The sequence below is a fragment of the Micromys minutus genome (genome assembly GCF_963924665.1).
Source record: "Micromys minutus genome assembly, chromosome: 22".
In the NCBI taxonomy this organism is placed as follows: domain Eukaryota; kingdom Metazoa; phylum Chordata; class Mammalia; order Rodentia; family Muridae; genus Micromys; species Micromys minutus.
In genome coordinates this window covers 46,618,423-46,631,939 of record NC_137957.1, presented here as the reverse complement: position 1 = coordinate 46,631,939, position 13,517 = coordinate 46,618,423, and the positions used below count along the sequence as shown (strand labels likewise).

Below are 13,517 nucleotides of genomic sequence, written 5' to 3'. Positions count from 1 at the left end.
CCCACCCTTAGATGAAGAGTTACAGGCAATCAGTGGCCGCTGAGAAAGGAGGGATCAGTTTTCTCCAGCGATGAGCTCCCAGAGAGGTTATCAATCCCAAGTGGTCAGCCTTAAACACGTGCATGGCAGCAAACTAAGTCAGTAGGTTGTGATATGTGTGGGGGGTGTGTATATCACTATATAATTATACTAGAAGTCATACATTTGAGAGAGTGGGAGGCATGGGCGAGCTGGAGTGGGGAGGGTTGGAATAATGCAAATATAGTACTCATGTATACATTTATAAAGCAAAAATGATCTTGAGGACCTTATAAAGGGCTAAGATAGAAAAATAGATTAGGGATATTCTAGTCAGAGTGTAGTTACAAAGAGCTTGGAGAACGTGGATAAAGCTGTGAATTGTCAAACATTTCAACTGGGAAGTGCTCCTTTGATAGAGAAAACGCCCACTCCAGGACGAGCGAAGTTATCCTCCTCTCAAGGAGTATAAAAACTGGTTATGTCTGTGTACAAAGAGACACAGGGTTAATCATATAAATAGATTATACGAGGGTTATACTCTGTAGCCCAAGTTGGCCTGGGCCTCACTTCCTCCTTCCTTGGCCTTCAGAATGCTCAAATCAGAGACAGGTCAGACCGCACTCAGCTTGAGCCTGTCATTTCTAACCTGAGACCGTGAGTAGCTGTGCTCCTCTCCTCCTGGTGCTACCAGCAAACACTATGTAAGTATTTAATGAGGGAGAGTAAGCTGAACCCTTGAATAATCTGATATGCTGTCTCTTGTCACCAGTGCCTAGGATGCAGTGATTTAAGAAAGTTAGGAAATGCATAATGAATTATTAAGGGAAGAGTATGTAGGTATCTTAATACTCAGAGGCCAGATATGATTATGGTCAGATACAAATCCACTGATGATCAAGGACCACAAATCTAAGCCCATAGAACACTAATGCCCAGTTAATAATGACCCAATATTTCAATGAAAACCATATTTACTGCTCTTTTACTGGATCATATGTCAATTCTAAGACAAAACAGAGATGATTTAAAACATATTAATACTCCAAAAAGAAAGTCAAATACAATTTTGTTAAGATTTTAAACAACAAGAAATTGAGGATCCAAGAAGGGAGTTAAATGGAATACAAAATCCTAGTGGAGAGACGTCCGGGGGAAGCCTTTGCTTACCTTTCAGTGTGCTGTTAAACACCCTGTCTAAACCCTGCTGGGCACTGGGATGGGAGGGAAGGAAAACTGATGGAACCTGGTTACTACGAAAGGAGGATCTTCTGGTGGTGCTACACAGACAGGCATGGACCCACACAGATGCCTGGTTTTTGTCACGGTAACTGTCTGTTATTACCTGAATATGATGACACGCAGTGTTGAAAGCCTACACAGACATTAGTTCTCTCATTTTCATCATGAAGCAGAGCTTCCATCCCTTTAGAGAGGAAAGCACTCCCAGAGAGCATTCTCCCTTCTCAGTGGGAACTTTCCATCCAGTTAAACTCCATGCCTTCTAGAGTCAGCAGCTCCTCTAACTATATCTTCCCATTTCTGTTTCTATACAGGTGCACAAGACATGTTTTATTCAATACAAACCTAACTGTGTTGCCTTCCTGGAGGGAGCCTCTCCTGCTTCCCCTAAAGGCTCTTTGTCCTGCAGCCCCTGGTTTTTTGTTTGTTTGTTTTTGTTTTCTAATGTTCTGTTCTGTACACGCCTCAGATCCTGAATTGTTTCTTTCTGTAACTACTTCTACACCGTCGCCTCTCCAGGCTGCCACTGGAGCAAGCACAACCCTGCTTTAGGAAGTTATTCCTCACTGTGGGGAGACACAGATGCTAATGTGCCCACAGAACTGAACTCACAGGGAGCACACATTTGCTCTTTTATTTAACACTTACGGGCCAATAGCTACCGGTAAGACACAGAATCCGAAGTAAAGAAACTGGATGTTGGGATGCAAGCTCTGCAGAGTAACAGCGTAGCAGACGGGAAAGCTTAAAAACAAGACAGTGAGTAAGAACGGCACCAGAAGAAAACCAACCTGGCAGGAAATGCCAGGGAATTCTTCACAGACCACTGTCCACGGCTCTCCAAAGCCAAAGCTTAGAAGGTTCGGAGGACGTGGGGCAGGGCAGCCCATGTTATAAAAACACCGTGTTAGAAGCAGGAAGGGGCAGGGGTATGCTAACACAGTGAAACACGACAGAGGCACAGGGCAGGAGTGGAACGTGAGCTTCCCCAGGCAAGTGATGAGGAAGCACTGAAGTTTACAGGGCTCTGACAACATTCTGTCCACGTTTTATAACAAACCTGTCAGTTACCTGGAAGACAGACAAAAGATGTGAACAAAGAACACAGAAACGTTGAGGAACATGGGCACTAGAGAAAATGCATTCAACTTCAGACAGGAGAGGGAGGCAGTTCTGAGAAACTCAGGTGCAGACGTCCAGACCATAGGCTAAACATAATGGCTTCATCCTGAAGCAAAGGCCAAGAGCAGAGCAAGTGGTGTTCAGAGGATGACTCTAGGGAATTAAATGTGGGACCAGAATGGTTACCAGCAAAGAAGACTGGAAGAACAGCTGTCAAAAGTCCCCTAGGACTGCCCTAGCACAGGCATACTGAGAGGTGCAAGCAATATTGCAACTATATAAAAACACCAGTAGGTAAAAGGAAAAAATACCCTCTGCTCCAGAGAATTGCCTGTGAATGTGCTGAGGGAGGCAGGCAGCATGTCCTACTACTACTGAAACTGGAAAGGAGATGGCTGACTAGCATAGCCGTAAGGTGAGCTCTCTCTAGGTAGTAGGGATACTGGAAAAGAAAAATGATCAGATTCTAAGATGTAAAAACTTAAAACATTAAATCAAAGAAAAGAGAGGAACAATTCACAGAGGAAGGCTTCTAGGAAGACGGGAGGAAAAATAGGAACAGCAAAGAAGCAGCTTCTCAACAAGCTAGAGACACGGACACCCTCACACTGAGTCGGAGGCTCACTAGAGCTGCAGGTACGGACAAGGGAGCTCAAGATGGATTTACCACTGTAACTCACCTCTACCACTGCGCCTGCCACTTATGGAAAGAGTGGATTATTTCACAAAGCACTTTCTTTTGGTTAAATGATGCAGCCTATTTTTTAAGAAGCCTAAAGAGGGTACAGTTTTAAAATTATTATTTTGAGAAAAATTGTATTGAATCTCACATGCAAAGCGACGAGCTTCGTTACACGATTGCCTTCTCACGGCATATGGCTGCCTCCTACGGTCCACTTCCTCTCCCCTGCCCTTTCTTGCTGGTTCCCTCTCCCTGACAGCCAGCCCTCCCCCTGCTTTCACATCCCATGCACCCTAAGCTTGTGCCCCTCTAATGGCTCCCTTTCTCTCTCGTTTAGACTTCACATTTGAAAGAAAATATGGAGTAGTATGTTTTCTCTGAATTCAGCTGTTGTTTGTTTTTTGCTTAGCATGACTTCCTGGAAGCACTGACTTTGTGAGAATAATAAAAATGTAATCTGATGTCACAGCTCAACACAAGCTGGTACTATGACTGCACGTTAGCATCTTGGTTCCTGCTGGCTAGAGAAGTGGGCTGCCCTAGCACAGATGGGTATTTAAGACACCTGGGTGTTCCTTTCATGCCTAGCCTGTTAAAACTTTACCATTCTTGCTTCTGCCTGCTGCTTACTGGTTTACTCTGTGGTACAGACTACTGTACTGTTACACTGCACGTAGCTTTGTGTATCTTTAGGAGAAATTTCAGCTGTTACTGTTGACGTTATTTGACCTGCACATAGACCTTCCTGCTCTCTCTCTCTCTCTCTCTCTCTCTCTCTCTCTCTCTCTCTCTCTCTCTCTCTCTCTCTCTCTCTCTCTCTCCCACTAGACCCAATCCCTTGGACACATTCCTAGTGCTGTAACAGAACACCAGCTTCAGCCTTCCTTCCCCCCTTGCCCACATCTCCTATGGATCCCACAGTCTATCACTTCCTAACCTCCCTCCCCCACTCGTCACTACATCCCAGGCTCCAACTCAAGTGGACACCTGCTCAACTGCAGGTCCCACATCCCAGAACATCAGCCGGTGGCCTGCAGACCTCCACTCTGTTTCCTTAGGTCCAATCTCTCAGTCTCCACTCTAGCACAGCAACACTTCTCTTGTGGATCCAACACCATCCCCTCTTGACGGCCCTCCTCTAACTCACTGCTGCATTCCAGTCTCTAGCACCAGCAGGCATTCCCTATGAACACACCAGCCTAGCAGACCAGTAAAAGAAGCAACACACAGCCATCGCATTCTCTGAAAATCCAGACAGAAACCAGAAACCAGAAACCAAAGAACAAAGCACCCACCCAACAAAGACAAATCCAGAAATCACCACCTAGACCTATAACCACCTCAAACCCAGATGCCAGTGTAGGAACACAGTAACAGCCAGGGCAGTGCATTACCTGCTCAGGCCCTGCTATGCTACCACAGGAGGGCTGAGTATTCCAACACAGGGGAAGCACAAGAAAAAGACCTTCAAACCGTCTATAAGGAGACAACAGAGGTCCTTAGAGGGGAAATGAATAAATCCATTAAAGAATCCAGGAATACATAAACAAACAATCGGAGGAAATGAATAAACCGCTTAAAGAAAGCCAGAAAAACACAAACTGGAGGAAATGAATAAATCCCTTAAAGAAAGCAAGAAAAAGTAAACATGTGCATGCACTTTGATCGTGAAGAGGTCAAACTGGTGCCAGCATGAAGCCTTCACCCCTCCATTCTAGTCTCTTTGGTGCAGGAAGGTGCTCTGCAGGCTAGTGAAAGAGAAACACTGACACCAACCAAGCCACACCTTTGCCCAACTAAATGTTCTGGGGAACAGGCACAGAAGATGCGGAAGTCACCAGCCAATGCTGACTTGAGGCTCGCTCCACGAGAGGCTCCGTACCTGACACTGCCTGGACCGTCAGGAACCAAAAACTGGAAGCCCCGAGAGCTGGGGAGAACCAAACATGACTGGCAAAAACCAATCAATCAAATGATTCCTAATGGTATTCGGCTATACTCAGAGATCCGTGCTTTGTCTAGTTGTCAGCACAAAGGCTTCCTCTAGCAGACAATGGGAGCAGATGCAGAGGCACACAGCCATATACTGTGGGAAGAGTCTAAATTGGAGGACTTTACTGGGTGCTTTCTCTCACAACTTGGGGAATCCCAAAGGAAAAGGGGATGGAAAGACTGTAGGAGTCATGGGGCAGGAGAACATGGCCACGGAATCAGCTGAGCAGGGCTCACGTGGCTCACAGAGACGGAAGCGGTAAGCACACGGCCTGCAGGGTCTACACAGCTCCTCTGTGTCCATGCTATGGCTGGTAGCCTGTACTTCTGTGGGACTCCTGACTGGGAGCGGGGTGTCTCTGCCTCTTCTGCCTGCTCTGGGACCCTTTTGCCCCAGCTGGGCTGCCTTGTCCTACTGTGTTCCTTTTGTCGTGGTTGGTGGTCACCTTTTGGAGGCCTAGATCTGGGGTGGGGAAAGTTGTAGGGACAGGGAGGCGTGGAGGGAGGAGTAACTGTGGTTGGGATGTACTGCATGAAAAAGGAATCTATTTCTAACGAGAAGAAGGAAGTTATTTGATAGTCTGCAGCTCTTTACTGGCAGCACTAGTTGCAGCTTAACAGCAATGCCTTCTCGCCTACCTCAGCAGCCCTCTGTTCCCCAAGAAACAAACTGCTGCAAAGGATAATTTTCACTCGGGTACTGCAGGTACTTTCGTTACTAAGGGCTAGGCTGCTGCAGGTATCTGCATAAGTAAATGACACGAAGGTGAGAACCCTGACTGTTTTGTGCACTTCTATGTCTAGCTTAAAAGTACACTTTGGATAGATGAATTTAAAAATATTCATCACATTTATTCGTTCATTTGTTATTTTATTTTGTGTGTGTGCTTGCAGACATATGGAGATCAGAGGTCACCTGAAGTAGTCAACTCTCTATGTATAGAATCTACAAACGCAGGTGGTAAAGCTCAGGAGCAGGAGCCCTTACCCACTGAGCCATCTTGCCAGCCCTTGAACAAATGAATTTTGTTCCAAGAATACACTTATACATTTTTAGTAAGAGTGAAGAGAAAAATCACATGATTATACAGAGAAGCTTCAAATTTTAATTAAAACAATAAACCAAAAACAAAAACCAAACAACACACACATTACTGCGCTGAGCTATGCTAGGTCTGAGTTCAGCTGTTTTATAAAACTTCCCAAGTCCTAGCTATCCTAGGATGACCAACACAGCCGTCTCACATGAGAATAACCGCAGAGCTCACTGCGAAGCACGTGCTGCCTCTGCTGTACACTGACTCGCCTAAGGTGTACACCCTGAGATACATACTCATATGAATTTAAAGATACATACAAGAACTGTGTGCTCACTGGAAAAATAAACACCTATAAAGAAGCAGCAATCTTCTTAGTCAAAAGCAGCAGTACTACTGATAGAGCAATAATCTGAAAACCTTTATGGGTGTGTGAATATAGGCAAGTGTGCCACAGCACATAATGGGGGTGAAAGAACAGCCTCAGCCAGTTACTGGTCCCTGCTGCCCACCCTGCTTTCCGAGTCTCTTGTTTGCACTGGGCAAGCCAGGCGGCTACCCTTTGCTGTGGAGATTTTATGTCCTCACCCGTCTTGCTGTTGGAGCAACACAATTACAGACACGCACGGCCGTGCTCGGCTTTCCATGGGTTCTGAGGATTCTGAACTCAGGTTCTTATGCTGCATATCTCCCCAGCTCTGACATTCAGTTTTAAGTGGATGTGTAACAGGTATGCGTGGTTTAGTTTTATGGGTACACACACACTTTTTAAAATAGGTACAAATGTGTGTGCATGAGTTTGTGGAAGTTAGACAACTTTAGGCATCATTGCTTTGCAATGCTGTCCAGTGTCTTTTGAGGCAGGGCCTCTCATTGGCCTGAAGCCTGACAACTGTGTTGAACTGTCTAGCCAACAAGCACCAGGAATTCTTCTCCAGGGATCCTCCTAGCTCTGCTTCTCCACTGCTGGGATTACAAGTGTGTGCCACCATGCTTGGCTTTGTACCTACCCACCATCCTCCCACTCTCCCTCCCTCCTCCTCTCCGATTCAGATCCTTCTATAAGCACATCACTGACTAACCTATCTCCCCAGCCTCCGTACAGCTCATTTTTGATCTAAGAAGATCTAATCAGCCACTATTTTGGCAGCACAAGTGAGGAACTATGATAACCATCTGACTTTAAGATGTAAGTCAATCTTTTCTCCAGTCATGAAAGAAGTTAACAGTTTAAGAAGAAGCTGAGGTGGAGCAGTGTCACTGGAAGAGTGTCCTTATGGGAGTGCGGTGGGTTAGGTAGTACTTTGAAAGGACATGACACTTGTCATTGATAAAAACTGTTATCAATCTTATAACACTTCAATTATGTTGCTAATAATGTACTATCTTTATAGGAACTTAAGTGGTTCAACTAAAAAGTCAGACAAGGCTTAAGAACACAGAAGATTTAAGATTTTAAGGGCTGGGAATATATTTTCAGTGGTAGGGCAATTGACTAGCATGTGTGAGAGCCTAAGTTCAATTCCCAGCACTGAAAAATAGGTAGACAGATAGGTAGGTGGGTGGGTGGGTGGGTATATGTTTTGAGAGGGGTGATTTTCATCTCTTAACCATCTCATAAAACTGGGTCTTCAAAAAAGTGAAATAAAATCAGCTTAGATGTGACTGTTATACAAAGTTATTTAAAGAAGAGAAGGAGGAGAAGAAAAAGAGGAGGAAGAAGAAAAAGGAGAAATATTATTTCTGTTATCTCAAGGGTAAGGGCCAGCCACACCTTAACAGACTTCTGGACATCTATCAGTATCTTATCCAGGTAACATTCTGTGAGCACAAACTGAAGGGTCGGCGAGGAAAGCAACTGCATTAGATTTTGAGAGGAAGCAGTCACTGAAACAGTAGCACCTGGATTAACAAGCAGACAATGACTTCCAAGCCCGAGACGATACAAGGTCTGGGGTAATTACACTCAAGGCAAAGGTTAGATGCCCGTGTGTTTGAGAAAGCATGCTTCTGCATGTCCTAGGGAGTTGGGGACACATAACAAATTATGATTACTACTCCAAGTCACCTGTGTAGCCACTCTTAACAGCAGGTAAGAAGTCAGTCAGCTCTGCAAAGACTACAATAAATGCCACACCCAACAGGAAAATTTCTCAAACTTCTCCTAAAAGAGAAAAAGCATAAGGCAAAGAGAGTTTAACCTACCTCTCTCTTTGCAAAGGACAAAAAGAAACTCAGCAGCAATCTGCTTGACTCCGAGGTCAACATGTGTCATGAGGCGCACCAGCTTATTTCTCACGGTTGAGCCGACTTCCGGTCGATTTGTCACATCCCTCAAAGGTGGTAAAACCTAATTGCAAAGGTAAAATAACCCATTATCAATGGAGGGTGCTGGGGTACATGGGAATGGCACCAGGCAACTGGTCAATCTTAGAAGGAATTATATTTCAGTTTTTAGTAAAAGTAGTAAAACTGTGAGCTTCCAAATAAAATGAAATAAATAAACCATCATCACCAGCAATACCCAGACCTCCAATCATCTCATGTGTATGAAGGTTCTGTTTGGATAGAAACATGTCTTCCCTGTACTTCCTGGCTGGTACAGCACCTGCAGTGCTTCTGGTGCCTAGCAAAAAGTTAATCTGAAGTCCATGCCACATTTTTCTTTCTTGCTGGGTATGACAGCGCAGAGGCTGATGACCCATGTACATGGAAGTGGACGATAAAAGGTCAGAGTCTGCTTTAGCCACAATCAGAGTGAGACTGAGTCCAAAAACAAAGAGGGGGTTGTAAAGCCATTAAAGCACTTTCTGTGTGAGCATGAGGACCTGCATTCAATACACAGAAACCACAGGAGAAAATCCAGGTGGCATGGGCTTGTAATCCTAGCACAGGAGCTAGAGGGGTGGCGCACAAGTGCAGACAGGAAGGATCTGGCACTTGCCAGCCTAGTCTAATTGGCCAGTTTGAGGACAGTGAGAGAGAGGGAAGAGAGTAGATGGTGTCTAACATGGAGCACCCGCAGTTGTCCTGTCTTCTGCTCTTTACACACACCTCCCCCACATGCACCGACACCCAGGCTTTCCCATTCTTTAACATATTTCCTCAGTGGCCCAAGCCATACTGACTTCTCAATTCTTTTCATTCTAACAGCATAGTAGGTATTTAATTTTAAAAAATCTGTATTTATGTGTTTTAGTTGTTTAATTTTTTAATGGCTATTTCAGGTTGAATATTTTTAAATCCAAAATCTGAAACCTTTGAGTATGACATGATGCCATAAATAGAAACTGCATGAGACAAGGAAATGGACTTCATGTCATAGGTAATAAAGGGATGCTAAAATGTGTAAAATGTCCTAAAGCTCTGGGGATCAGGTGCATATAAAACATGAAAGAATTTTGAATTTACAAAGAATTTGGTTCCACTGCAGACATCTCACTGTGTGTCTGTGCAGACATCTCACTGTGTGTCTATGCAGACATCTCACTGTGTCTCTGTGCAGACATCTCACTGTGTCTCTGTGCAGACATCTCACTGTGTCTGTGCAGACATCTCACTGTGTCTGTGCAGACATCTCACTGTGTGTCTGTGCAGACATCTCACTGTGTCTCTGTGCAGACATCTCACTGTGTCTCTGTGCAGACATCTCACTGTGTCTCTGTGCAGACATCTCACTGTGTGTCTGTGCAGACATCTCACTGTGTCTTTTGTGCAGACATCTCACTGTGTCTCTGTGCAGACATCTCACTGTGTCTGTGCAGACATCTCACTGTGTCTCTGTGCAGACATCTCACTGTGTCTGTGCAGACATCTCACTGTGTCTGTGCAGACATCTCACTGTCTCTGTGCAGACATCTCACTGTGTCTGTGCAGACATCTCACTGTGTGTCTGTGCAGACATCTCACTGTGTGTCTGTGCAGACATCTCACTGTGTCTGTGCAGACATCTCACTGTCTCTGTGCAGACATCTCACTGTGTCTCTGTGCAGACATCTCACTGTGTCTCTGTGCAGACATCTCACTGTGTCTCTGTGCAGACATCTCACTGTGTCTGTTCAGACATCTCACTGTGTGTCTGTGCAGACATCTCACTGTGTCTGTGCAGACATCTCACTGTGTCTCTGTGCAGACATCTCACTGTGTCTCTGTGCAGACATCTCACTGTGTCTGTGCAGACATCTCACTGTGTGTCTGTGCAGACATCTCACTGTGTCTGTGCAGACATCTCACTGTGTCTGTGCAGACATCTCACTGTGTCTCTGTGCAGACATCTCACTGTGTCTGTGCAGACATCTCACTGTCTCTGTGCAGACATCTCACTGTCTGTGCAGACATCTCACTGTGTCTGTGCAGACATCTCACTGTGTGTCTGTGCAGACATCTCACTGTGTCTCTGTGCAGACATCTCACTGTCTCTGTGCAGACATCTCACTGTGTCTCTGTGCAGACATCTCACTGTGTGTCTGTGCAGACATCTCACTGTGTCTGTGCAGACATCTCACTGTCTCTGTGCAGACATCTCACTGTGTGTGCAGACATCTCACTGTGTCTGTGCAGACATCTCACTGTGTGTCTGTGCAGACATCTCACTGTGTCTCTGTGCAGACATCTCACTGTGTCTGTGCAGACATCTCACTGTGTCTCTGTGCAGACATCTCACTATGTCTCTGTGCAGACATCTCACTGTGTCTGTGCAGACATCTCACTGTCTCTGTGCAGACATCTCACTGTGTGTGCAGACATCTCACTGTGTCTGTGCAGACATCTCACTGTGTGTCTGTGCAGACATCTCACTGTGTCTCTGTGCAGACATCTCACTGTGTCTGTGCAGACATCTCACTGTGTCTCTGTGCAGACATCTCACTGTGTCTCTGTGCAGACATCTCACTGTGTCTGTGCAGACATCTCACTGTCTCTGTGCAGACATCTCACTGTCTGTGCAGACATCTCACTGTGTCTGTGCAGACATCTCACTGTGTGTCTGTGCAGACATCTCACTGTGTCTCTGTGCAGACATCTCACTGTGTCTCTGTGCAGACATCTCACTGTGTCTCTGTGCAGACATCTCACTGTGTGTCTGTGCAGACATCTCACTGTGTCTGTGCAGACATCTCACTGTGTCTGTGCAGACATCTCACTGTGTGTGCAGACATCTCACTGTGTCTGTGCAGACATCTCACTGTGTGTCTGTGCAGACATCTCACTGTGTCTCTGTGCAGACATCTCACTGTGTCTGTGCAGACATCTCACTGTGTCTCTGTGCAGACATCTCACTGTGTCTCTGTGCAGACATCTCACTGTGTGTCTGTGCAGATATCCCCAAATCTAAAATTATTATAAATCTGAAACCCTTAGATCCAAGCATTTGAGAGAGAGATAACCTTTCCTAACCAAGAATTTTTTCTCTATGCTATCTACAATAACACTCCTCTCTCCTTCTCTCCCTCCCTGCGGGTCTCTGCTCAATGAAGAGAACTCATTCCTTGATCTCTCCCTCACTAGCTTTACTGCTGTGTTTCCCATCTCCCACGGACAGCCTTCTACAGTCTCTCTCATGCCCTGACCACCTGGTATAGGAAGTATTTATTGTGTGCCTCTTTCCACTAAAGAACATTTTGAGAAGCACATCCATGCTGTGGAATATGTCCTTCTGAGGATCTCTCTCTCAACCCTAATGCTTATCCCAATCTTTTTTAAAGTAAGTTTCACAAGGATGCTTTCTCCTTTCTTTATTAGTCTCTTCCACGTGCCTGGAATATTATAGGTGTCCAACAAATATTTGTTGATCTAGAAGGGGAAATGAATAAGTCCAAGTGATTCCTATTAAATGATGTACTGACTCATTTTCTGTTATTGTATGAAAATACTCAAGGCATGCTGACTTAGTGAAGAGAAGAGTTTTATTTAGTTTACAGTTCTAGAGATTGAAAGCCCAAGATCAAGTGATCCTATCCACTCCTACTGCTGTGAAGACCTAATGGAGGATGGTGTTATAAAGGCAGGGTGTTTGTAGGAGAAATAAAAAGCCAGATAGTGATTCCAGGGTCAGGTCAGCTCCACAGTTGGTTCCCATAGAAACTACCCTGGCTCCACTAAGGCAGTGCCCACTGAGGATTTTTCGTAAGCCCGTATCTCTCAACGGTTCTACACCATCACCCACCACTGCCATCCTGACAACATCAAATGTCTAACACATGTTCTTAGAGGAAAAACCACAGAAAGTGCCTTCTACATAAACAGTCCTTGTGTTAGGAAATGAGGCACATTACAAAATCAAAGAACAATTCACTGTGCACCTTTGCAGACTGCATACATGTCGCACTGATTTAATCTAGTTAACTATTTTCCACTTCCATCTCTCTTTATCTACAGTGAGTGTACCAGGAAGTACGGGGACTGGAAATACAGCTATAAATTAAAACAGAGACCACATGTCAGACAAGGAATCTAGCCAAATGTCTCTAAGATCCACATATAAACACCTCTAGAAGGCTGGAGCATAATGTAAGGCATAAGGTAATTGTACAACACATTCCCATTTGATTGAGACAATTCAATTCTACTGGGTTTAGTCCTTATCTCTGGGAGAATGAGACACTAGATAGGTGATTTCTACAGACTGCATCTACCTTAATATCCAGTGTGTACAACTACAAACATAGGTTAGCATGCAAAATCCATCAGCTACTTTCTGGGGTTTCTTAAAGATGTCACTGCCCTGCTGTCTCCTGTCACACCCAAAGGGCATGTGCATACAGACACAATCTTCCAACAATTTTGGTAAGTTGTAACCAGTTTCTCTTTCAAATACAGCATCTCTTCTCTAAGTCTAAGACAACCTGGGTCAGTACTTTCCAGTTTTCATTTGTGACTGCACAAACACAGAGCACTCAAGGACAATTCCCTTTGTGTACTCCTGAGCTAGATTTAATAAGGTAGTTGCTACTACATGTAATAAGTAATTAGACATAGCTTCAATTACAGTATTATCCTAAGCTAATTATCTGTTATTTTCCCCTTAGTGTTAGAGATGGAGTTTATGGCCTTGTGAATGCCAAGCACATGCTCCACCAGTGAGCCACGCCCTGGTACGTCCACCTGTTACGTTCTGCCTTTCTTGAGCACTGTCTGCAGCGTACCCTCTCTATAAATTTGTTTCTTTCTCCTTCTCTTTCCTTCTTTCTTTTCCTTCTTTAAAATCTAAGGACTATTTTTATTAGAGTCTGAAAGAAAAATAATGGAACAGGCAAGCTGTACATTTTGGCAGCTGCTAGGAGATGGAGAAGAGGAAGTCATGTCTTTGAGTTAGAATCAGCACTGGACTCTGTACACAGCTGTGGAACAGGGACTGGGGGAGTGTCAGGGCAAATATGCTCAGGATTTTGCCCAATATCCAAAGAGCAGAAAAGGTGACAAGTTAA

General features: G+C 44.8%; 1 protein-coding gene across 5 annotated transcripts in view; it reads right to left on the bottom strand.

Annotated features, from left to right (window-relative positions):
* RIC8B (RIC8 guanine nucleotide exchange factor B) overlaps positions 1-13,517 on the bottom strand; it is a 92,072-nt gene that overhangs the window by 25,703 nt on the left and 52,852 nt on the right. For all 5 annotated transcript variants that reach the window (XR_013975495.1, XM_080935662.1, XM_080935661.1 and 2 more), the window contains one exon: positions 8,299-8,443. Coding sequence is in view for 4 of the 5 variants with exons in the window: in XM_080935662.1 (XP_080791788.1) it covers positions 8,299-8,443 (145 nt within the window). In the remaining variant the exon portion in view is untranslated. The remainder of the gene's footprint in view (positions 1-8,298; positions 8,444-13,517) is intronic.